General features: G+C 35.7%; 1 protein-coding gene and 1 pseudogene across 2 annotated transcripts; both read left to right on the forward strand.

Annotated features, from left to right (window-relative positions):
- The first annotated feature begins 586 nt into the window (after nt 1-586).
- On the forward strand, nt 587-6,648 carry LOC147505831 (putative U3 small nucleolar RNA-associated protein 7; annotated as a pseudogene). Its single transcript, XR_015221103.1, has 5 exons — nt 587-668; nt 939-1,057; nt 1,760-1,827; nt 2,331-2,378; nt 5,474-6,648. The product of XR_015221103.1 is annotated as a putative U3 small nucleolar RNA-associated protein 7 (transcript).
- Nucleotides 6,649-16,195: 9,547 nt separating this feature from the next.
- Nucleotides 16,196-17,689, forward strand: LOC147505832 (phosphoenolpyruvate carboxylase kinase 1-like). The gene is made up of 2 exons (XM_086558250.1): nt 16,196-17,022; nt 17,291-17,689. The coding sequence occupies exons 1-2, from the start codon at nt 16,236-16,238 to the stop codon at nt 17,338-17,340; spliced, it is 837 nt and encodes a 278-aa protein (XP_086414376.1). The 5' UTR covers nt 16,196-16,235; the 3' UTR covers nt 17,341-17,689.
- The last annotated feature ends 8,995 nt before the right edge of the window (nt 17,690-26,684 follow it).

Consider the following 26,684-nt stretch of genomic DNA (forward strand, 5'->3'; position numbering starts at 1 on the left):
AGAATCAAATACTTTGTATGTATACATGCAGGATAATACAAAGTCAAGAAATATATTTCCGTGGTGATATTGCTAATTTTGAGGTATGTCTTTTTAAAAAAAAACTAACTACTGTTTTATTTATTCTACATAATAGTAAGTTTATGGATTTTATTTGTAGTGGCTTATGCCAAGTGAGCTGGGGTACTTAGAAGCTGAAGGTTTAGAAAAGACGTGGAGGTTTCTGCAGGAGTCAATTGTTCGCGAAGTTGATATTTTGAGCTCAAGGTTGACGAGTTTTTCCCTTCTTGTTTATTTATTTATGGTGTAGATTATTGTTTAGAAATGTATTGTGTTCCTGTTATTGATAAGGGATGCTTCGAATACAAACGATACCCTTGTGAATTTTGTGATGAATGAATTTGCAGTAACTAGAGTATCGAGACACCCAAACCAGCACACTCACATCGAAGACTCGTTGAGGTAGAACTCAGCGTTATAAGAAGATATTAAATCTGCAAACCTGTTTTGGCATTACTAAATGTTGGAATATCTTTTGAGTTATCTCCATGTCCATATAAGCGTGTACATTTTTTAGCATATAGTAATGTCCAAATGCGCTGATCTCTTTTGCGATGATCATGGTTTAAAGAAAATCACCATTTTCTCATTACTTGCCAATCGACTGGGTACAAAGTCATCTTAGCAGTTGGTGTTTTTACTTTTTTACAATACAATATATCTTGGTTTGAAAATGGTAGGCTTATCTTATGTTCAGATCTTTTTAAATGGGTAGACTGAAAATTTTGATATAAATTACGTTAGATCAAATATTTTTTGTGATTAATAATATGCATCTATAAAATATAATTTTTCATTCTCAGCAATTGGTTTTTAGGGAGATTGTTGGAACTGAAGTATTTCAAGTGCCCAAACCTATTTGTCATTTCTATGTGCAGATTTAGGTCCTTACACAATAGACTATGCTTCAAGTGGTCGATATATGGCAGTTGGAGGACGCAAGGGGCACCTGGCACTGATTGACATGAAAATTTTGAACTTGATTAAAGAATTTCAGGTTTGCTTCTGTCCCGTGAAGTTGGGAACGTGAATAACTGCTATGATGATATAAACTTTTGGAATAAATAGCAATGGAAGCCATAGGTGTAGTTACAACTGATAGTTATTAGACTCTTGGTATGAAAAATTTGAACTTGATTAACATGAAAAATTTGAACTTGATTAAAGAATTTCAGGTTTGCTCTTGTCCCGTGAAGTTGAGAACGTGAATAACTGCTATGATGATATAAACTTTTGGAATAAATAGCAACGGAAGCCATAGGTGTAGTTGCAACTGATAGTTATTAGGCTCTTGGTATGTTAGTAGTAATGGAGTGGAGGGACTACAATCGCTACAGCCCTTTTTCTATGTGCTGATATAATACTCGACTTGCTAGATGAACTGGTTCTACTTTAGTCAATAACAATTATTACTCAACAGATCACAACTGTGCTATCTCTTCGTTAATGACACCTACAAGTTGGAGGCTCCCATCTACAGCCTATGTACTCAAATACTCGACATAGAGTCATCGTATTTACTATTACAAGATGATCACAATTCACAAGTCCCCCAAGAGAGAGAGGTGGTGGGGTAGGGTTGTTATTTACAACGAAGAATGAATCTTCTTATAGCTTTTGTTGTATGGTTTTAATTCATTTATGGTGTGCTTAATCATGTTCCCAAACCTATTTTAAATTTCTTATTGGAAAATTTCAGGTCAGGGAGACTGTGAGAGATGTGGTTTTCTTGCACAGTGAACTGTTTTTTGCTGCAGCTCAGAATAAGTAAGACCATTCTTTATACTGTAAATTCTTGACGATAACAAACTTTGTTTTTATAGGAAATTTAGAAATGTGTAGATTGTTGTTACCATGATAAAGTAAGCATATTTGTCTTTGCATTGGTCATATATGTTTTCCTTATCTTGTGTCACCAAACTATCAATGCATGTCCAGACTCCTTAAGTGTAGCTCTACATGATTTATTGTTTTCTGCTTTTGTGATTCATATCATTGTTCATTGTGATTATATGTGTTTTGTTGAATTTCTCTAATAGTTATCCCGTTTGAGATTTTCTGGTCCGTGGTCGTATATGTTTTCCTTATCTTGTGTCTAGACTCCTCAAGTGTACTTCTACACGATTTTGTTTTCTCTGCTTCTGTGTTTCATATCTTTGTTCATTGTGATTATATGCATTTGGTTGAATTTCATTAATTGATAACCTATGTGAGAGTTTTTGTTTTGAAGTTATCCCAATGAGAAATCCATTATTGTTGGACTGTGACAGGTATCCATATATTTATAATAAAGATGGTACATACTTCACTGCCTTAAGGTTAGCATCTTCCACTTCCAGAAATGTACTTTTTTCTATTCTCTTTTCTTGTGTCACTGAGGAATAGAAAAAGTGTTTGAACCACAGTCATATTTTAGAATCAGACTGTGGTCTTCTCCTTGAATGAATGGAAAAAGTGTAAGTGTCAGCTAGCTCAGTTGGTAAAACCTTCGGGTGATGATACCAGAGGTCTGTGGTTCAAACTCCGCTTGTACACTATCGAGTTACCGATCTCTTTAAAAATAGGCCTGTCCACACATTTTTCCTACCAAAAAAATAGAAAAGTTGAACAAACCCAAAATTGATATCTGCTTTTGATGCCCTTAAATACTTCTTGGATGAGTAATATATTTGGTATATAGTACAGCACATCATAGTACTTGAGTAAAATGGTGTCCTGGTTATAACTTGCTATTCATGTAACTTTTTCTCATACCGAGCAAAAAAAAAATGTAACTTTTTCTCATACCCGCACACACAGATAACAGGCCTTTAATAGTTAAAGACTCGAATCTGAAAATATCACTGTATGCTTCTTAGCATCTCGTAATGAATTTTTTTTAAGGCCTCCAAAATGCATATCCTATACAATAGAAAGAAAGTCACAAATAAATTGGAATGAACAATCATACCCAAGAAAGAACTAAAAAAGAGTGGACCTGCTATCTTCGAAGGGAAAGGTTGCTTCTCTGAAATCTGACTTCTTAATCATCCTTATACTGTAGAGATTTCACTTCATAGACCACCCTACAAATCTGCCATCATTTTAGATATGAATAGAAGAAATTATGCAGTTGGATTTATGGAACTTGATCTACGGGTGTATCCGTAAGGCCCATTTATATGGGTTTCTATAGACATTGATTCGAAAGATCAATACTTTGGCCTAGGCTTAAATTTTAGAAGTGAGGTTTGAAATTAGATATAGCGATTGTTCCTGTTTTGGAAAAAGGTTGGGTGTTCTTTATTAAAGTGATTATTGTTGACATCTTGGTAGCCATAGGGAAAGCTAAGGGGATGTTTAAAATTAGCTACCCAAAGCTTGCAAACGAGTGACGCTTGCCCTTTCAATTCACGCTTATATGCTTTTAAGACAATGTCATACTTGTTTCACGAATTTTTATTTTGTAAAACGCACTCTCAAAATGCTAATTACGCACTAGACACCAATCCGGAAAAATAACACCTACTGTATCTTCACGTCTAAGATGTTAGCGCACATTTTACTAGGAAAAGTCATTAAACACCTCATTTTGACTCGAAACATGGAAAAATTTCGTACTTTTACATAACTTTTGAAACGGATAACATGGAGATCTGGGAACAAAAGTTCCAATTATGAGAAAAGAAAAATGTGAAGTGGTGTCATTTGATTATACTTTCGTTTATAAAGATAACAATTACATTTTACCATTTTGAAGGTCAAGATAGCAATACATGTCCTTCTCACTTAATGGGTATAGATATAATAGTTTTAGGTGAATCATGTGCGATGCATGCAAGCGGTATTTTCAGAATTGAAAAAATATTACCAAGTCATTCACATTCAATGCCTTCGAGTCATGGTTATTTTTGGTACACTACTCTCATATCCTAATTTACATTAACCGGATATGTGTGTCCATATCCGACACGGATATGAAGTGACACGGCAAAATATCAAAAGTTAAGGTATATCACAGACAATTTGTGTACGCGTGTGTCCGACACGGACACGTGAATGCCTATCCGACATGGATTATTTTTTTAATTTGGCATGTCCTAAGTTACATTGACACCGATACGTGTGTCCGTATCTGACTCGGATTATTTTTTTAAATATGGTGTGTCCGTATACCATAGTTTATATCTTATTTTTTGTTCCGTATATGTCCAGAGATTGTCTATCCCTTCTCTTCATGAAGTGATCATGTATCTCTATAATTTGAAAAGTGCGTGCGCGCATTTCTTTTATTGATAGAAAAGAAAAAAAAAGAAGAAAAAAAAAAAGCAGAATAGTGGGTGCATGCTTAAAAGTTGGAAACTTGGAAGGACATGTTAATGACATTGTCTGGTTGTGCACTGGTAACACCTTGTGAGTTGGGCTCAATTTTCACCTACACCTACATCACGAAAGGTCTAGGAATAAAGTTATATCCCAAAAAAACAAAACAAAACAAAAATTGGATTCCGTGTAACTTTAAGTCTTTAACGCTCCAATTGTGAAATTACATAACCTTGCTTTTCTTGTGCTATTATGATATTTTTTTAATTAGACTTTCTAATAATGCAGTATATTTACTGACCATGTAATTTAATAGTTTAGTTAGTTCTAACAATATGTGGGAGTTACCGCACTGTTGAAATCCACCAGTACAATAAACCACTCAACTATCGAAACAAAAAAAAAAGGTTTTACTCGAATAGTAAACTCAGTGCGACGTGTGATCCTAGGAAATGAAAATTTAGATCAAACTATTTAATTGTTGAATCAAGATTTGTCAATTATGATATGTACATGCTGGAGTTTATTTTATACACTCTATTCATGCCTTTCTCTTTCTATATTTTGCATGGATGATCTTGAGAATTATTTTTTAGAAATAATTTTTTTTCACGTTGCAGTAAATTCACTAATTATATAATTAATTAATTTGGTCTTGCCATTGTACTGTGACTATCTGTCACTTTTACATTTCATTAATGAATATTTTGTTTTATTGACAAAAGAAAAATGGAAGTAATTAGTTTAATTCGCTCTAACCATGTGGGAGTTATTCCCGCACTGTTCAAACCCACTAGTACCATAAACCACCCAACTATCCAAAAACAAAAGGAATTCTCGAAGAGTTACCTAAGTGACTTATACACCTTATATTTGTCCACCTCCTTCTCAAAGAGTTACCTAAGTGACTTATACACCTTATATTTGTCCACCTCTAATATTTGGGTTTGGCCCACAGAATGCATGGTTGTTACATTAGAAAATGAAAATGTTGATCAAACTGTATAATGGGGTTGAATCAAGATTCATCAATTATCGTATATACATATGCTGGATGCTGGAGTTTATTCGGAACACTCTACTCATGCATTGCTCCTTCTATATCTTGCAGGAACATGGTGCAGTACTGAAGCTTCAATTTTTAAGAAATCACTTCCTCTTGGCTTCAATAAATAAGTTTGGGCAACTCCATTACCAAGATGTGACACATGGTGGAATGGTGGGTAGTTACCGAACGGGTCTTGGTTGTTCTGATGTAATGCAGGTGAATCCCTATAATGCTGTTGTAGGGTTGGGTCACGTACTCCTGTGGTAAAGTCACCATGTGGAGGCCCACCAGTGCCGCTCCTCTCATCAAGATGCTGTGTCACCATGGGCCTGTCTCAGCAATGGCCTTCCATCCTGGAGGTCATCTCATGGCCACTGCAGGCATGAAGCGGAAAATCAAGCTTTGGGATCTAAGGAAATTTGAGGTTCTTCACACGTACCCAGGTCATGCGAAAACCTTGCAGTTCAGCCAAACAGATTTGCTTGGTATTGGAAGTGGATCACTTGTACAGGTTTGGAAAGATACTATGGGAAATCAGGAATATAGCCGTTACATGAGTCATTCAATAGTAAAAGGTTATCAAGTTGGGAAACTACATTTCCAACCTTACGAGGATGTTTTGGGGCTTGGTCACTCAATGGGTATATCTTCCATTCTTGTGCCAGGCTCCGGAGAGCCTAATTTTGATACTTGGGTGGCAAATCCATTTGAAACTTCAAGCTAGTGGAGGGAGAAGGAGGTTCATGCTCTTCTTGACAAGCTTCCACCTGAGAAAATCATGCTGGATCCGACCAAGATAGGTACTGTGAGACCGGGAAGAAAGAAAGAACGAACAACTGACTAAGCAGGAGAGAGAACCTGAGATGGAGGCTGCCATTGCAGCTGCTAGGAAGGGGTTCTAAAAAGAAAAAAAGCGAAAGGAAGGAACAAGCCTACTAGAAGGGAGTCGAAGAAGCACGAGGGCGTAGTGAAAGCCAAAAGGCCTTTCTATGATCAACAATTGAAGGAACAACAGTCGGTGAAAAAACGGAAACTGAATGAGGAAATATAGCTTCCGGTTACTCTTCAGCGATTTGCTCACAAGAGGCCCACATGATCTTTCCTCATTTCTTAAAGCTTGATGCATGCCTTTCACTTGTTTTCCCTGGCGAGAACCCTTGAATTACATTGTTGGAAGGAAGTAAATCCTCTTGCAAGAAGTGCAGCTTCCGTTAATCTCTCACTTCAGTAGTTGCTCCAAGGACTAGAGCTTTTGAGCCCTCGCTCCTGTTCCCAATCTTTGCCCTGCTGAACAGGTATTTTTGTTAGCGCAGTTCAAACTGTGTTGCAACGCGAGTACAGGTTTACCTTGTGGTGGAATTGAAGGAAAGATCGTCTACAGAGACACTAACCTGAGTTATTTGTATTCAAGGAAAAAATGGGCTTATGTCAGCCCAACTGGAAATTGTATTTTAGACTGCACGTATACATGGAGTGGCTTTAATATCTTCGATTGATTTCACTTGAAAAACTGCAGTAGTACTTTTATGACAAATTAATGTGTATGGTATGTGGTGTTATCAGTCATAACTTGCATTGTCCTTAAACGAGGAATTATATACCCTGGACTGGAGTACTCTGGATGGTTGAGCATAGTCAAAATATTGTGATCTCTTTGGGCAAAAATATCCATCAGCTGAACCCGACACCAATACTATCACCATTTCATCTTTCTTGTTCCTGCTGCTGAAGAATACTGGGATAGGAAGAAAGAAAGGGTTGTACCAACTGGCGTAGTGTTGAAGAGCAATACAGAGACTCAGGATTAGAAAATGGTGTTCTTGTAGAGCTTGCAAAGCTCAATGATGTGCGCAATGTGTATGTTGCATTGCAAAGGGGTGTTGGGAATTGGGATTAAATCGGCCCAATCTTTTTGGTTTTACATGGATGGAAGACCTGATCTCGTGTTCACTCTTCTACGCGTATATGGGCTCAATCTTAATGGTTGAACCTCAATGGGTTTCGCTCCTCACTTTCCAAACCCCGAAAGGCAGACTAGATTTGGCCCAGACCAATAGCAATTTGGGCCACCCCACACTGCAAGAACAAAAAAACACGATAAAAAGCAGAAATGCTTTGCTTTCAAGTAAAAAATGATTCTCACCACTGTTCTTAAAATCAGTCTATGCGGCCGCCTAGGCGGTCTCTAGATACTAGGCGGTGCCCAACCGACTCGCCTAGGTCCAAATTATTTAAAAAATCGGTTGACCGATTAGGTGGGTCTAGACGGTCCAGTCATTTTTTTTAAATAATTAAATATCAAAAATTAAATACCCGTATAGGCTTAAGATTTGAATGAGTTTAAAAAACTAAAGTCTAATATAAATTATATGCTACTAAGAAAGGGTATATTTTTATATGAAGTCAATATTCTTCAACTATTACGCATTTTTGTAATAAATATTTTTGTTTGTGTTCATTTTTTGAGTTATGGTAAATAATTTTCTTCATTTCTTGTAGTATAACCGTATAGGTGTATATTACTATATATATTATAAGATATATTAAGAAGAAGAAAAAAAGCGCCTAGTGTCTACCCGTCTAGACACTGCCTAAAAAGCCTAAGTGCTAGGCGCTCTTCCACCCGACTACCGTCCTAGTATTTTTTATAACACTTATTCTCACCCCTGCCTTGACAAAATACTCAGCTAGTGTTCTCCACTTCAACTCTAAATATCGCCACAATTTTATTTTTAAGAACAGAAGAAGCACTCACGAGTTACGACCAACGACACAAAACTGTATGTCTGTAACGTGACTGATGATCACATTATCCAAAACGTCATTTAAGTTTTATACAATAAATTAAACTTCATTTTTCATCCATTATGTTATGTGTAATCTTAAGATCGATTAATTATTAGGACTGTCGTTTATGAATACTAAATATAGTACTAGAGAATCTTCCATTGTTTACAAATCGATGGTTTCAATAATGTGATGATGCACTCCGGCATGCTAATGAGTTTACAATAAATTAAACAATAATTTACACTATTATCCAAGATAAATACACATAAAAAAGAGACAGTTGGGTGATGCAGACTTGCAGAACAAAACTTCAAGCTTTTTATATACTTAGAATAGAGACATTATTGCTTCTTTACTTATATTAAATTTTCTTTCAAACTTGTGTTCGTGTACATGGAATTCAGATATTCTTTTGCATTACTCATTTTTTTTTAAAATTTGTTCTTTAGGTTTGCCGTATTTTTGTGGTCTGTCAGTATGTGGTGCATCAGTGTATCTAAATAACTATTGACCATAACTATTATATAAGCTTATATATAGTCAAAATCTTATTTGACATTGAATCTGACCTAAACGAAGAACAATATGGAATGACAATTGAAAAGTTAATAAAATTGTTAATTAAATATCGTGCATGTCAAAGTTAATATCAATATTTCATTTCAACATGACGTTTGGTAAATTCATTACGTGCTTTCATTATTTCTCGTTCTTCACTTCTTCCAATGTGGTTCCTGTTAATGCCTACATGCCGTGCCGATTGTTTAAATTTTGGATTTGCTTTGATATGTTCATTCTCAATCCGAATTGTTATTTTGCACAACCCGGCCTGAGTATTGCATGATGTCACGAAGTTTCACATTATATACAAAATTTTCAGAGTGAACAACTTTGCAACATTGACGGTATCGTTTTTGCCTTAGTGGCTTTAGTTGGCATTGAGAATTTGAACAAAAATAATAATAATCCGGCCTTAATCTCTGTTTATTCTATCGTTTTAAGTGTTATTATATTCGAAATCTGGGTTGTGGCTAAAGTGGGGGTGGGTAATGGATTTGCTGAAATGCGGAAAAATGTTCACATCGAAATATATTTGTTTAAGCAATCATGTTTTATCTAAAACCTAAGCAGAGTCGAGTAATTTAGCGTAAAACTCGTCGTCATTTGATTGAAAATCTACTTTGGATTTTGGTTAGGCCTGTCATTATATTCGTAGACTATCAATCTGACCAAACATTACAAACAAAGTACGTGCTGTGTTGTGGCAATCACAGATGCTTCCAAATTTGTATTGGGAGAGACGAAATATCAATGCCGGCAATCTCCACATCATAGTACACTCTTATGTTTAAATTGCCTTTGTGCATATTTTGATAAGCAAGAGAAAGAAAATAAGGGCATTGGGATCGTAGGAGCGATGACTACTTGGATTCCATTGTAAGTTCTAAATCTTTTAATGGATGAGGATTGCGTCTGGAGAGGGAGAGCTAAAGTACGTCTTGCATTTCTCTTTCTTAGGCCTTGTAAGTATCATCCGTTTTCGAACATATCACTACAGCACACGTGTTCACAATCTAGATTGTATATTTACAACTCGTACATCACCTATTTACAATTTGTACATCACCAGCTCGTACCACGCCACCAGGACGTGACAACGACCCAAACTCAGATCGTCCCAAATACCAAGTACAACCATATATGGAAGCAAATGATCTACCGCAATTCTAAAGCTCAATCAACGCACCAATCAAATAGTCATTTACTTTATAACATCAGAAGTAATAACGAATCATCAAGATAACATAAAATATGGATCTACATTTGACAATGGTCTGGAACAAATAAAGAAAGTCAGCTCAAATATCTATAAGTATAGAGAGATGAACTATGTAAAACTTGATTCAAATTGACCAAAGAAACTTAATACGTAAGTAACTCTTGTCCCAAAAAAGAGTGCAGTCATTTCTTATCAAACTCGACATCAGATCATAGACACAAAATCCACACCTCTACATGCCACTACTTGAACTTCCCTTTTTATAGGCCACCACATTTCACTCTGAGAAATTGGTTCATGCATGATGCATGCACAATGTCGAATAATGTACATGAGTAGGGTCATCGACTGTGCATGAGTTTGGGCGTTGTTTATTTAGTTGTCGACAATTACAGCGTGAGTGCGTGACACATGATCTAAATGATAATATAACATAGGTACACTTCACACGTCCCAGTACCTAACTAGATTAAAACTAGAGATAAGAAGCAATTCATTTATCATATTTAATTAATCCTAATTAATCTGTTTGTGCCAACTAAATCACACTTACTAGTTTGTAATGATGGCACGTAGTTTTCTATATTTCGTTGCATTTTGCATATTGGTTTACCATATGTTTGAGAGCAAAATTCTCGACCGAGTTATCAATTCAAATACAAAGTCCCGGTTTCAATTTATGACAGCAGGTCCTTTTTTTCTACACAATGTTCATGTGGTTGGTACATGCCAATTACTGTCAGCTTCACGCCCAAAAGCCAAAGAAAAGATTTTAGAAAAGGAAAACTCGTGTAAGCTCTAGTTAACGACAGGTAGTTTATCGGGAAAAAAAAACAAACAAAAAACGACAGGTTGAAAGTGGTCCAGTGGCTGCTGGGTGGTCTTGGCTGGGGTTTGAGCCGAAGTTCTGGACTTTCTGCCCTAATGATTGAGTAAAATTTCTCAAGGGGTTGCACTGAAAATTTTCAACTGATAGCTTATATCCACCATTCCACCATATACAATTCGTAGTGGTTTATGGCTTTGTGTCCTCAAAAAAGGAAACTACCAGTGGATCGATCAGTGGATGTATAGTATCATGGACACAAATAGTTTATTGGATGGAGGCGTGGAGCTCACCCCCAAAGGGCATATGTCAACGTACATACCGTGATACTCCTTCACTAGTTCACTACCCTACTTTGGAATCGATTGTCCTTTATTTTGTACTCCACAATGTCCGTACTCAATTTTGTTTTTTCATCTAAAATGGCTGAATACACTCTCAAAAGCCAACATCATGAAGTGGTGAGTGGGGACCTTGTCAAATGAATCATTCAATCTGGAACGCATCCAAGATTTTCATAAGAAACAAATCCTACATGTATCTTTTAGATAAGAACTAACTTATATGTTAATCCACATACAAAAGGATCAAAAAATTATAATTTAGATAACCTATAATGGAGAACTTCTAGAAACGGATAAAATCCAAATGCCTAGTGTTAATACTAACACATTTGATGCATAAATGTTAGAGCATCTCTAGGTGGAAGTATCACCTCCAAATTTGCCTCTACAATTCGGAATTTCGCAAAAAAACATATCTAGATGGAAGTAAATGTAGAGAGCCGCATTTTTGGATGCAAATTTGTGATTTCGGATGGGGATGCTGCGCGACAGTGGAAACATCGTACACCACTTCTAATGTCGTGTGGGCTATTTTTTTTGACTTTTTCAATTTGGCGACAGTAAGAATGTTGTATGGGGGTTTTTTTTTTTCACTTTTTTCAACCTGGGGCGATAGTGGTAATGTCGCGCGACAGTATTAATGTCGCGCAAGGTCTCCTATTCCAAATTTGCGACTGTTATTTGCCTCCACGTAGAGTTAGTCAAATTTTGAAGATACTTTCCTCAAATTTCGGCCTCAAACATGCAGGTGGCCGGACACTACCACCACCTAGAGCTACTCTTAGTGAGAAATTTGAGTTACTTCTTTAGAGCAAGTCCAATGGGGAGTTGTTAAATTGGGTTGCTAAAAGGTGCCACATAGGCATTTTAGCTTGCCCAGCCAAAAAAATCATTCCAATCACATTTTTTAGTAGATGTTACGTTCGGGAGACGGACGGCAGAAATTATATTGTCTGTCTATTAAGTTGTAACAGACGTCTAAATAATCCAAACCATTCCAACGGCTAATTTTTATGAAATTGCATATTTGTACACAACCACTTTACACTACTCTCTCACCATTTGCTCACAATTTTCACAAAATTTCTATCTACTATAACTACAACAATTACTACTCCAACTACAACAATAGATTCAAATGAACAAGCAACCACATCAAAAGAAAAGAAATCTACTACAAAGTCTGCAAATTTCTCAATTAAAGAAGATGAGACTCTTTGCAGGGCATGAATATATGTTAATGAAGATCCAATTGTTGATGCGGGGCAACGGACCACACACTATTTGGAGAGAGTATATGAGAATTTTTGATTGAGAGTAAATGAAAACAATAAGAGAACTAAGGATTTGGTGTCCACTTGATTTGGACACATTCAATGAGCTTGCAACCGGTGGGTGGGAATTATCTCCACTTCGAAAGGATGCAAGAAGTAGCACAACGATCTAAGATCGATTGGCCGATGCGAAATCAACATATTCGTTGACTTATAATTCATACTTTCAATTTGAGCATTGTTGGGTCCTCCTCAAGAAAAGTCTAAAATGGAATGAAGAATTGGAGAGCCGATCCACCACTACAATGAGGAGACGGGCCAACATCATTCTTGGCGTAGATGAATAAATCGTGTCTTCTACAGCCATAACGCCGTCGACAACTCTTTGTGGCGTTTAAATTGATCAATTTCCTATACAAGTTGGGGATAGAAGTGGTGGTGGAGGTGGAAATGGAAGTGCAAGTGAAAGTAGAACCAAGAAAAAATGACCACCAGGAGAAAGAAATGATGAGAGAATTACAAGATGATGGAGAAGTATTTTGCACAAATGACGAATGTCGCCGCCAATAGGGTGAAGTTGATGGAGCTCAAGAAATGTGGAAAAAAGACAACAAAATATTAGCACAAGATACTTAAACTTTTGAGCCAGAAGTTGCCGAATACTTTAAGATGATGAAATTGGAGATAATTCATCAAAGGAGAAAGAGTGGAACGTTTGGAACTCCAAGTGGTGCTTCTAGTAGGGGTGGTTCTTCTACTACTTAGATTAATTTTAACATTGTTATTTCTTTCATTTCCATTGTTATTGTTAGTTCATTTCTAATATTGTAATTTCAATTTTAAGTTTTAATATAATTTTAATTCAAATTGTCTTGAAACAACATGAAGTCAAACATAGATCGAAAATACTCAAACTATAGAACAAACATAGATAATAATACTCATTAATAACATAGATAACTCTCATACTACATTCCTTGATCCACATGATATTGCCGAAGGTGATTGATGAGGTCAACTCTTAGTTGAACATTAGCTTCTCTTCTATGAATTCGACGAAGTGTGTTGAGTCTTCTTGCAATTTCCTAATGTCGATTTCCTGCAACATGCAATGCGACTAGGGGCTCCCAAGAAACATCAATTTGCCAATCTTCAATATCAATCTCTCGTTCATCCTCGACAATTATATTATCCAATTTTTGACACGCTTCTTGCATCTTAGCAAAGAATCCCTCCCTTTGAGTTGTTGGGTTAGAGATTGTTTGCACAAGTGTATCCCATTTATGATAAATCTCATCATCTAGATAGTAACCCATTTTGTATTGGCGACCATTCATGGTGTAATTGCAACGAGGGGCATCACCACGTATAAGATTGTTAAAGAGATGAGAACGTTGAAGCACATTGATGTCATTGTTTGAACCCGCCATACCAAAAAATACGTGCCAAATCCATAAGTCTGTCGGTGACGGCTTCCAAAATTATCGTAAGTTTCTTCTTATGTCTTACATGTGTATATTGCCATGCCGTAAGACATATTTCTCATTATCAATGCATACAATCCAAGCTTTTAAACATACACGGGAAGCCACAATTTTTACCTTGTTGAATTAGACGTTGAATGTCTTATTCGTTTTGAGCCCTCAAATATTCTTCTTCAAAGACCGCCATCGCGGTATCACAAAAATGCCTCAAGCTTTCGAAAAGAGTGTTGTTTGCTATTTGAACGTATTCATCCCACACATCCGCACCACAACCATACACAAGCAAACGAATGCAAGCAACCACCTTTTGCATACCCGTTAAGCATGGCTTTCCATTGTCATCAACCTTGTGCGTGAAGTGTTTGTCATGGTCGGAGATGACTTTCAAGATTCGGAGGAAGAGATGGCGTTGCATCATAAACTTCCTACAAAAGTCATCGAGGGGGATACTTCGGGTTTTGCATGAAGTAATCCCTCATAATTCTATTGTGAGCCTCGATTCGATTATAATAAATGTAATTTTTTTACCAGTGACCGAGCCTCAATGATCACGACTAGCTTCGTGTATGTCTTGAAACAACAAGAAGATAGGTAAGAACATGTTCTTATCGTCATTTACCATGTTCTCTTCTTCGAATGAGAAACATAGTGAGAAAATGACGCCATTTTGAATGTGAGAAGAAATATTGCAAAATTAAGAATGGTGAGGCTTTGACGGTACAATAAAAAAAAGGTATGAGTGAAGGAGAATATTAGAAATTTGTAGGCTGTAAAATTGACACAAGAAATGAAGTTGGTGGAATGGATGGATGTGATTGAAACAAAAAATGAAATTAGAACAATGGATGGATGTGATTGAAATGGTATAAATGAAGTTCGTTGAGGCTATGATGGTTGAGGGTTTGATGATAAGTAAATGTATGTAAGTAAAGAATTTGTTGAATTTGGCTAAATAAAAATCGTGATGAGTGTCTGGAAACCGTCCATTTAATTTAAACGGGAGACAGACAATATGGTTTTTGCCGTTAGTATACACAAATTACCAACGGACGACAGAAATTGTATTGTCCGTCTCCCGAAACTTAATTATGGCAGCTGCTAGACAAAGCCACAATGCAAATTTGGTTGGGTTTATCACACTAGCCAAATATAGGACCCTTATAGTAGCTCCATTGGAATGGCATTTTAGTATTTCGGGTGCTATATCCCCATATATCACCCCATTAGACTTGTTCTTATCAATTTTTTTTTTGAGTTACTCTTTTACTAGGAACAATGGATTTTCCGTATTAATATTAGGGGTTTGATACTGTAATAAATGTTTATTTCCTAGTGAAGTTGAAAACTAAGAAACTATTCTTGATAAAATGCAAATATTTACTTAAATTTTTTTTTGTCACAACTCACAACAAGCTATCGGACTATGTAGATTGTATAGCAATGTATTACGGTATGAGTTGCAGGTGTATACTAGTTCAGTCGGTAAAATTTTTGGGTGATGATACTAAAAGTCTAGAACTTGAACCCCGCTAGCATCAAAGAATTACTGATCTCATTTAAAATAGGTTTGCCAATAATAATTAAAAAAAAGTATGAGCTGAATATAAATTTATAAAAGATCACATTTTAGAGAGTGTGTCGATATAATTAGGTTGCCGATACATTGGGGTTAGTAGTTAGTACTGATGTACTGTACATCGAGATTTCAAATATTAGACAATTAAGTCGGTACCGAGATTTTGAACCAGTCATGTTAACACTTATGTAGTCAAGCCACAGTGAGCATTGTACACCTAGTAGTCAAGATTCGCACGAATTAAGCAAAACATAAAATTTTCAGTTTGTTGGTACACTAAAAGAATATCCGATGTGCCACATTAAATGCCAACTTGTACAGTCTTTACCCAATCTCGTTCCTCCACGTTAAAAAATCTACGCTCACTGATGACGACAGCATAACAAAAAACAACCTACCCAAAATAATGGCAAGTATTTCGTAATTTCACGCAACGTCAAGGAAATTTGCCCCACCAATTAACACACAATAACTGCACCCCACCACGTGTCAACTTCGCCACACTGTACGTACGGAAAAAGAACTCCAAGTTTCAATACAAGTCAAATTACCCACTTCATTAGAAAATCAAAACCGGAAAAACCGCCGTTATGAATGAATCCCAACCGTTCAAAGAACCACGTGGTAAATTCTTATTCACAAGGATATCAACCGAATATTCCCCAAAATCATTCCGAAACCTCCTTTGGTCTATAAAAACGAGTCTTCAGCTCAAAAAAAAAAGTAGTTGATGTGAGAGAAAAAAAAACAGATGAGCGAAAGTCTGCATCTAGATTACCAAATTTGTGAAGAGATCGGACGGGGAAGATTCGGTACAGTTTTCCGTTGTTACTCATCGGAAACAAACGAAATCTTCGCCTGTAAATCCATCTCAAAAGAAAAAATCCAAAACGATTCAATAGACCAACAATGTTTAGAAAAAGAAGCTAAAATCATGCACCTAGTTTCACCCCACCCAAACATCCTCCAACTTCACAATTTCTACGAAGACGATGACACCCTCCACATGATTCTTGAATATTGTCAATCGTCAACTCTTTACGATCATATTACTCAAAGAATCTTCTCAGAATCCGAGGCTATTATCGTTTTTTCACAGTTAATGGAAGCCATAGCACATTGTCATAGAATGGGAGTTGCCCATCGAGATATAAAACCAGATAATGTGTTATTCGATTCACGAGATCGATTAAAGCTATCAGATTTCGGGTCAGCTGAGTTTATTAATAATAGTGGAGGAGGATTGATGAGTGGGTTAGTTGGTACACCATATTATGTAGCACCGGAAGTTGTTTTAGGGAGGGAGTATAATGAGAAAGTTGATATATGGAGTGCTGGTGTGATTTTGTATATAATGTTAGCTGGTATTCCTCCTTTTTATGGTGAATCTGCTACTGATATATTTCAAGCTGTTTTAAGGGGTAATTTGAGATTTCCTTCAAGGATTTTTCATTCCGTTTCGCCTTCTGCTAAAGATCTGTTGAGGAAGATGATCTGTAAAGATGTTTCTAAAAGATTCTCTGCTGAACAAGTTCTAAGTAAGTCTTCTTGTTTTCTTGTTTCTTGATTTTTGGTCAAAGTTCTTGACTGATAAATTGCAATGTTTATAAGTTATTGGGGTTTTAGGTCAATCGTTCACTGATTCTTGTTACAATTTTCGCCTTGTTTTCTCTGTTGCATGACTTTAAGGACTCATTGCTGAAAAAGTTTGGTGGACAATTTGCCAATGTTTTGTTTTTCCCCTTTTTAAGGAATTTTTAGGGATTGTGATACTAATATTTTGTTGTTGTTTTTGGAATTTGGCAGGGCATCCATGGATAGTAATTGGAGGTGAAGCAAGATCGATGAGTAACTGATTTTTTTACCGTATGAAGAATGACTCGCTCTACTGTATATATACGGTAGTTTATACACCGTATGATCTCTGGAGGCTTGTAGATTATTTCGGAAGCCCAGAGAGAAAGAAAGAGTGAAGACTTTGTGCTTTTAAGTATTGTTCTAGTAGTAGTAGAGCTGACTGTAGATATATTGAACATAGCCGTATGTATACGGCCTTTGTGTAATGAGAGAAGAGAGAAGAGAGAGAGAGGATCTATCTCTTTATGAGCTTTTGTTTATTTACTTTGGAAGCTATTTTGTTTCGTTTGAAACTTGTAAGAGAAGGAAATATGGAAGAAATGTTAAAACGCTGTAGTTCTTCTTCTATTGCTATGTGTGCTTGGTGTTTGAATTCCATTTGTTTTCGTTGGAATTTTTTGGCAATTGGAAAGTCTATTTTATTTCTAGGAATCTAATAGGCAATTCGGTGTACATCATCAAGATCGATGTGACGAAGATCAATAGCAGGAAAGTGTCAAGCACTTGAAATTTAAATGTCTTCTTAAGTTAAAATTAGGATGTTTTGAACTGTTTTTCTACAATACACTATAAATTCAACTGTTTCGAAATGATGCAAAGTTTCGTTTAATTTATATGTTTTTGACTGTTTGTTAGTTAATTTTACTAGTGTTTATTACACCTAGGAACTACTTGAAACATTCTCGATTTAAGTTCATAATTAGTACACTGGTTTAGCTCCATACACCATTGAAACTTTTGTAGGCAGAGTAGCAAACAGGCTTCAGTTTTATAGATGGTATGTTATGTTCACATCTTCAGGGTGAAATTTTAGCCTGAGATTGTGGGTTTGCTTATTCAATTACTTTGGTTGAAATGTCAAAGTCGCGCTCCCAACAATTATTGGTGCACAGTTATAAGCAGATCACAGTTCAACTTCTTTATCTTCTGGAAGATGGGAGAGTTATCAAATAGTCTATAGGCTGCTGGAAATAATTTGATAAGCAGTTTTAGTTTTCTTTCCAACTGACTTTAGAAGGTGGTGTTGTCTTTAGTGTTTGGGGGGACCGATGCACTGTCCTTTTGTCCCCCTCGGTCTCTTATTTGCTTATGGAAAAAAGAGGGATAGAACTAACCCACATGTCCAGCACAAAAAAAAACCTCGAAGTCAATTCTGATTGGTTTATTACATTAAAATAATGAGTTAAATTCTCTCTTTCTTTTCTCATAAGTCAATCACAGCTGATTTCTGAAGTCTTTTTTTTGTGCTGGATTATGTGTCACACATAGTCGCACCCAGAGAAGATGAAAACAACTTTGGACCAAATTTTTAATTATGGCCCGGTCTTGAAGTCTGAAACATTGTTAGCAAAATTCGCCGAATAATTAAATCAAATTTTTGAAAGGTAAAACATAATTACTTCCAAATGTTTGAAAAATAATACTTCGTGAGTTTGAAAATCTAGTTGCGCTTTTATTATTTTTTATGTCCTCATTTTTATTTTAAATCTCCAACTCTTATATTTTTAGTGATAAATTAATTAAAAAATTTTGTTTTTATATTTTTTGGGTAATATTTAAATTATCATGTCATAGTATGTGTATTTTGAAATTTAAATAGTAATTTCAATCCAAAAACAAATAAATAAAGGTACCTATGTGGACCATTCAATTGGTTTCAATTTATTTTTATAACTAAATTGTTTAGATATGTTTGTTATGTTGTAAAGAATGACAACTATTATTAATATTTACTAACATAATATTATGGATTTTTGCAACTAAACGTTTAAAATGCGTATTAATTAAACACCGCATAATTATCGTATTGTGAATTTCTGACCGTACCGTTTTTTTTAATCACCGAATAATTTTTGAATTATTCCCATACCGAATTTTGCCATATCCCGAATTAAGAGTATGAGTATTTATGTTAATCATGTGTTAGATTTTAACTTTTTAGCAAGTTGTTCAACGAAATCGAATCTGTTTCTTTAGCCGAATAGCTTTCTTTAACAATAAAAACGTGAAAACTCAAAATCATTAAACCAATGCAACCTGGGGAAGGTAGAGCATACATAATGCACCTACAAAAACAGACTATAAAAATCTACTTAATCTATTCCTCAAGTGGAAACAATAAAGATGTATCCTACACTACGCTTCTTATATGCTTCTTTCAACTTACGAAGTGTACCTTCGAACAACACCAGTAGGGATGAATCATGAATATAATGGTGCCCTAAGAATGTAAGATTATACAATGGCTGCTGTGGTACCACCGTACCTGTGTATTACTTCTGGACCATGGGATGGGGCGTTGGGCTAGAGGTATTGGTTACACTAGTATTACAGTACCATAGCCCATAGGTGCAGTGTACAAAATTTACAGTTCTTTCAGCAGGCAATGAATGTTTTGACCAACTCAGATCGCAAGGCAATGTATGCCAGAATTGTTAATGGCTCTAGGACGACCAACTATATAACAACTCCAATTTTTAAACAACATAAATTACATTATTTGATTGAAAATAATTATTATATTATGAAGGCTAGTTTATTCTAGAATTTGTTTAGCTATTGCTGATTTTTAAAAAAGTTCATGTTTTTACTTGAATTGTTTGTTAGAACTTATGTGGGTATTTTATAATCATTTTGGGCTTGAAAACATTGTTAAAATGTACCCATTCATATAGGTATGGACCTTAGGTGTTTTTAGACCCATTGGAGGCCCATAGGTTAACTTAAACAGACTTAAAACATGGAATAAAGGAGACCTGCGAATTTTCTCTGTAAAAAAAAAAAAAGATGATTATTCAAAAACAAAACCCTAGCCTCCAATAAAAAGAAAGGGAAAAAGAAGAAAATAGAAAAAGGGAATGCAAAGTATTGGGCTCACCGCACTATTGATATTCAAGTTGTTTACATCTTGTAGACTTAATAATGTGAGTTATATTTATTTCTTTTATTGTTTCCATAGAAATAGAATATGTTGTTTGTTATGTGTGATCATATGGATTGTATATTGGGAGGATAAAGCCATTCATAAATTGTATAGAGTTTTGTGAAGAAGATGAACAGTTAACAGTAAACACCATTCTAGAAAAGTTGTATGCGCAGTCTTTTAATTCTGTTCAGATGGAGATCTTTCCTTACACGGATGTCTCTCAAATTTAATCCATAGTTTCCTGACACATTGTAGTCTGACATATTAAAATATTAGACAGATCCAACGGTTGGATTTCTGTCGAGGCGCGCATAAGCGTGACAGGTCGTAGTGTTTCTACACCAGAAAAACTGCAGTGTGCAGTCTTTTGTTTCTGCTTAGATGGTGTCGTTTCCATACTCGAATTTGTATGAAATTTAATCCATAGTTTCCTGACACATTGTAGTCTGACATATTAAAATTTTAGACAGATCCAACGGTTGGATTTCTGTCGAGGTGTGCATAAGCGTGACAGGTCGTAGTGTTTCTACACCAGAAAAACTGCAGTGTGCGGTCTTTTGTTTCTTCTTAGATGGTGACCTTTCCGTACTCGGATTTGTATGAAATTTCATCTATAGTTTCCTGACACATTTTAGTCTGCCATATTAGATTTTTAGATTTATCCAGTGGCTTGATATCTGTCGAGGCTTCCATTAGTGGGACTAGTCGTAGTAGAAACTACACCAGAAAACTGATGGGTGCAGTCTTTTGTTTCTGTTTAGATGGAGGTCAACCTATTATCGGATTGACCTCAAATTTAATCCATAGATTCTTGATATCCATTTAAATGACATATACAAATTTTAGGCAGATCCAATGGTGAGTTGTCTGTCAAGGCACGGATTAACAAGGTTGTTAGAATTAGCTAAAGTTTAAAATAGATATAGTTGGGTGGTTACATGATGGCATTAGATGGTCAGTGGTTATCATACTTTCGATATATTCTTACTATTGTGAAAATATTGGTGTGAAATGAAAATATATCTATATGTTTTATTTTATCGTGATTATTAAAATATTTGGAGAATTGGTTAAGAGCTACGTAAGGCTTGATTCTAATCTTAAAAGATTGGATACGTAGACAGCCTTATGTACAGGTGCAGTCACTATATCTATAATATATATATTAATTTGTGTGATAACTATGTAATTATGTTAGAAATTACTGTTGTTTTGAGACTACATAAATATATATGTGTGAGATAGAAGTTGTATATGAATATAGACTTTAGTATATGTAGATATGTTTTGGACATTAGTGTGTGTGGATTTGAATTTGGACTAATGAATTATTATTTTACGATATTGTATATATGAGTGTGGTTAGATAAATTGTATTTGTTTGATTATAAGTCTGTTTACATTCAATGATATTTAAGTGCTTGATTTGCCTTGACGCGCGAAAATGACTCTCTGCATGTGTGGTCTATTTTGACATGAGTAATGCTAGTATAATTATAAGTGATAATAATGTTTTAATGTGTTATAGCCCACATCTTTAGAACTCTCCATGCCCCTCGATTTGGTAATGAGATATTATGACTTGTGATGTCATGTGATAGATGGGTATTCATCAATGTGCCATGAATGACCCAATAGTTTGACTGCCTCTAGAGAGGAACTAAGGTATTCGGCCTTGCGGGTTGGTCGTATTCCTGAATGTACGGAATGTAGGTTTGGGTATTCCTTGAATGTGGCGGGAATGACTCGGGGCATTCATTGAATGTGCCATGAATGGCCGTTAGTGTTATGATGGGTATTCCTTGAATGTGGAATGAATGACCAAGGTATTCATTGAATGTGCCATGAATGACCGATATTTTGTTATGCCCAAAGGAGGCTTTGTGATTATGTGTATGGAAAGCCGAGAGATGGTCGCATGACTCACAAGTTACGAGTTTACAAGATGAAAGTATGTTTTTCGGAGGCGATATCCCGCTTGGGACATATGTCTTGTAGTGGACTTCGGTGTGAGTGAGGCACACGGATATGTGTGATTTGGCAAATGTGTGTAGTGCAAATCGTGGAAGAGGAACTAAAAGGGTCACCGTGTCTTTTGAATAAATGAGTCAACAAGATAATTAATAAGCAAAGTAAAAATATTGATTTTTCGTGTGATGGAGTTATTGCATATGATGTATATGTTTTCTTATGAGAAATATATACGTGGTTTGTATGAGTTGATACTCACACGGGATGAATGTACTCCTTGGGTGTGATATTTTTCCCGTTCTCATAAGTAGACGAGTGGTTTTTAAGTAAAAATATATGAATTGTGTGATATGATATTATGGATGTGAAGTGTGACTGTGAATAATATTAGTAAATGATTGTGATTTCTATGTGACTGCAAAATGACTATAACGTGATATATTATTCCGAAAATATTAATGAATTGTGATAGTCTGAGATCTATGGTTATGCACGTAGAAACTTTATGACGTAATGATGTCATATGAATGACTACCCTTGATATATGTATTATGATAAGTGGTATTCCCGAATATCTTGACCTTAACTAGGTTATATCAATTAGACTTAAATGTCTTAAATGAGGTTTGGTTATGAATGGAAATTTGACCGGTTGAGATAAAACATTTTATTGTGATGTCTAACTCGCTTTTGCAGGGAGGGTAGGATCTATTAATCTTTTTCGTAGGGACGTAAATATCCTACCCTAAGACGAACGTGTTGGCTTAAAGGTAAGGTATACCAAACTCATATTTAATTAGGTTATCATATGTGCATTTAATAAGTGGAATCTAAATGGTATTTATGTTGTGAGTTATTTTGGAAAGTGGGAATGATGAAGATCGTTATATGAGATTTTTGGAATTTGTATATTGGGGTGAAATCTTTACTTGGGAAGAAACTACACGCCGTTTTGGAAAACGGAACTATATTGTCTTCCAAGTTGAAATGGTTGGTAATGTTATATTTATTACTTTGAAAGACTATTATATATATTTTGTTGTTACCTACTCATACCGTAAAATTCATTTTGAATCTGTTTGCTTTTGTTTTAACGTGGGTGTGTTCTAGGAACATAGATGGTGAGGAGTGGATGGATAAGGACACGTGGTTTGGAGTTGCTCTTGGAGTCTTCCGGTTTTAAGATTTTCAAGAAAGACGGTTTTGTTTTCGAAGCGGATGTAATAGAGTTGGTTAGTTTTAACAGTAGTTTAATAATGTGATTTAAAGATTGTTCCTTTTAAGTTTCTTTTGATTTCAATTTTATATATATCGTGTTTGATAACAGGGTTTTGGGGTTTTGTTTCACCCCGGATTTCCAGATAATTGAATATAATTGTTTTAAATATTGTCTGAAAATTTGGAGTGTGACAAACTATATAACAGTTCTTCGTTGCAAAATAATCGAATGTCTATTTCAAGCATAGTGAATACATTTCATCCTAAATACAGAATACAGAATAGTAAAACATATTAAAATGAAGCAAATGTTGGGCAGTGCTAAACATTGTATCCGAGTTGGAACTTGGAAGGATAAGAACAAAGGATTGTCCCAATTATTTCGCTGCCCGTAGACAAGGAGCAAGTAAGTTAAAATTTGGGTCAGTGGTCCTTAAAAGTGTTGTGGCCTATAGAGTTAGATTCAGTGTCACACCTGACACCACTACACCAGTATCTATAAGCTAGTTGTTAAATGAACCACGGCACAATCGGCAATCGGCAATCGGCAATCCACATAAACATTGGGTAATTTTTGAAGCGTTGCAGTTTGCAGTTTGCACACATGCTGGACTGTTTTTGACCTGGTCTTTACACATGTATAGTTACGACTCTTGCGAGAATTGCTAACGTCCTGCTGAAGGGGCAGGACCGTAGGACCATTCTATTTCTTAAAACACCAAAATTAAGTAACCATAGTTGAACCGGTCCCAATCATCTAACCTTTGAAAATTGAAACTAGTATTTCACATCTTTTTCCTCTGGGCTCTCTCTTCTTCCGTTTTTTTCCTTCTCTTCCCATCTCTTTTTACTCTCTAGAACAACCACTACTACTAGTGGTGGGCACCACCCACATGCTACATTAACAACAATTAGAAAAGCTACAATTGAATTTTATTTGGGTCTTTAGATTGTTTATATTTTTATTTCATTTTGCACATTTTGGAGTAAAATTAAGTCACACAATATCCAACAAGCATAGAGTTTTACCTTTCTTCTAATTTATCGGACTAAAGTTTAGTAGCAAATTGTCTTTGGACATGAATCTTTGAAGACACTCTTTTTCTCAAATTTTTTATGGAAGTATATGAACATTCAAAATTGATTAATTGGGTATGTATAAAATGTATTGGGGCATGAAATGTAAGTTATAGAGGGAAAAACTGGCCCAAATGAGTTAGAATTGAAAACTTTAAAAAACAGGTGGTGGTGGTCGAAGGCGGTGATAGTGGCGGCGGGGGAAAAAGGGTGAAAAAATGGGTTACTAAAACAGTTTTTTTTTTGTCTCTACTGGGTTAGAATGGTCCCTTTAAAAGGTAGGACGCTAGCAATCCTCGTATGGTTACACATGTTAGCAACTTGGCACAAACTAACACGCGCTTGAACATCTGAAATTCTCTATCAAATTCAAGCACCTCTTGCATACACCATTCTGATGTAGATAGAAGAAACAGAGCAAATTTTAGTCGTTCTTGAATTTTAGTTGAATTTGTAACATCGAGGACAACAGATCAAAAATCGGACTTATCCGTTATCCGTAGGATATGTTTTTGACTGTTTGTTAGTTAATTTTACTAGTGTTTACACCTACGAACTACTTGAAACATTCTCGATTTTAGTTCATAATTAGTACACTGGTTTAGCTCCATACACCATTGAAACTTTTGTAGGCAGAGTAGCAAACAGGCTACAGTTTTATAGATGGTAGTTACATACTTACATTCACATCTTCAGGGTGAAAGATCTCGAGTCCAGGGTGAAATTTTAGCCTGAGATTGTGGCGTGAAAGTTTCTCACGGGTTTGCTTATTCAATTACTTTGGTTGAAATGTCAAAGTCGCGCTCCCAACAATTATTGGTGCACAGTTATAAGCAGATCACAGTTCAACTTCTTTATCTTCTGGAAGATGGGAGAGTTATCAAATAGTCCATAGGCTGCTGGAATAATTTGATAAGCAGTTTTAGTTTTCTTTCCAACTGACTTTAGAAGGTGGTGTTTTCTTTAGTGTTTGGGGGGACCGATGCACTGTCCTTTTGTCCCCCCTCTGTCTCTTATTTGCTTATGGAAAAAAGAGAGGATGAAAACAACTTTGACCAAATTTTTAATTATGGCCCGGTCTTAAGTCTGAAACCTTGTTAGCAAAATTCGCCGAATAATTAAATCGAATTTTTGAAAGGTAAAACATATAGAGGGTGTTTGGATCCTATTTATATTTATTTACTAGTGAATGCCCGTGCCAGTCGGCATTTTAGACACGATGGCTGCACATGTTCTTCTTTTTTATGAAATAATTTCTCAAAATACCATCTTCATTGGTAGCATGGGATCAATGTCATTATTTATTTCACTCCACACTAAAGTGAGTTTATAGAAATCTTATATACGCAAGCTTACTATGCTTATGAACAATGTGCCAGATGACATAAAGCACCCTCCTCCTTCTCTCTCACCCACTCCCAAATAGCTATGATTTGCTTTGCAGGCTCGAGAAAAAAAGTCCCTATAAAGAATAGGGATAAAATAGGCCAACTCGTTCATACTTATCGGCAAGTAGATATGAAAAGAAGATGATGCTCAGTAACCATCAAGAAATAGAAGGATCATTAACACACATCTCCAGCAACTTTATTTAGCAGCTTAAATAAAGCAAAATACGCATGAATCCAACATGTCTGTATTGTTACTGTATCATGCTGAACAGGTTCAAGGTCTAACTACTTCCCCAGCATACAAACCTATTGACATATCTTTGCAAGCATAGGAAGATCTAAATGTTGTGAAGAAAAGAAAATATAGTCAACTGATAAATCAACCAATTAAGCTCAAACCTCAATTCATTAATTTTTTTTGGCTCCCGGGGTGTTCAATAGCTTTATAAATAAATACATATCATCTTTCAATGTTCATTTTAATAACCCAAACTTAAGAAATAAGTTCAAATGATAAAAAGGGAATACATAGGTAAATACTGACTCATAAATACGTTCTTAAACTATGATGAAAAATGTATCGATCTTATGCTTTCCAACCTCTTAAGAGGTAGGTGAGAGAACCGACTGAATGTGAAGGCATCCATTCAAAGGCTGCAACCCTGAGATTGACACATTGCCTTGATATTACTGAACAAAAGTGCGAAAAGCGCGTCTCATGTACCTCTGCAGCTCATTGTTAACTTTCTCATTTCCCCAC

The sequence above is a fragment of the Coptis chinensis genome, chromosome 4 (assembly GCF_015680905.1).
Source record: "Coptis chinensis isolate HL-2020 chromosome 4, ASM1568090v1, whole genome shotgun sequence".
In the NCBI taxonomy this organism is placed as follows: domain Eukaryota; kingdom Viridiplantae; phylum Streptophyta; class Magnoliopsida; order Ranunculales; family Ranunculaceae; genus Coptis; species Coptis chinensis.

What these genes read in the sequence shown, in the direction of transcription:
- LOC147505832 (XM_086558250.1), top strand. Translation starts at nt 16,236, where the DNA reads ATGAGCGAAAGTCTGCATCTAGATTACCAAATTTGTGAAGAGATCGGA. An exon ending in CTCTGCTGAACAAGTTCTAA is followed by an intron (nt 17,023 to 17,290) that starts GTAAGTCTTCTT and finishes GGAATTTGGCAG; the next exon opens with GGCATCCATGGATAGTAATT.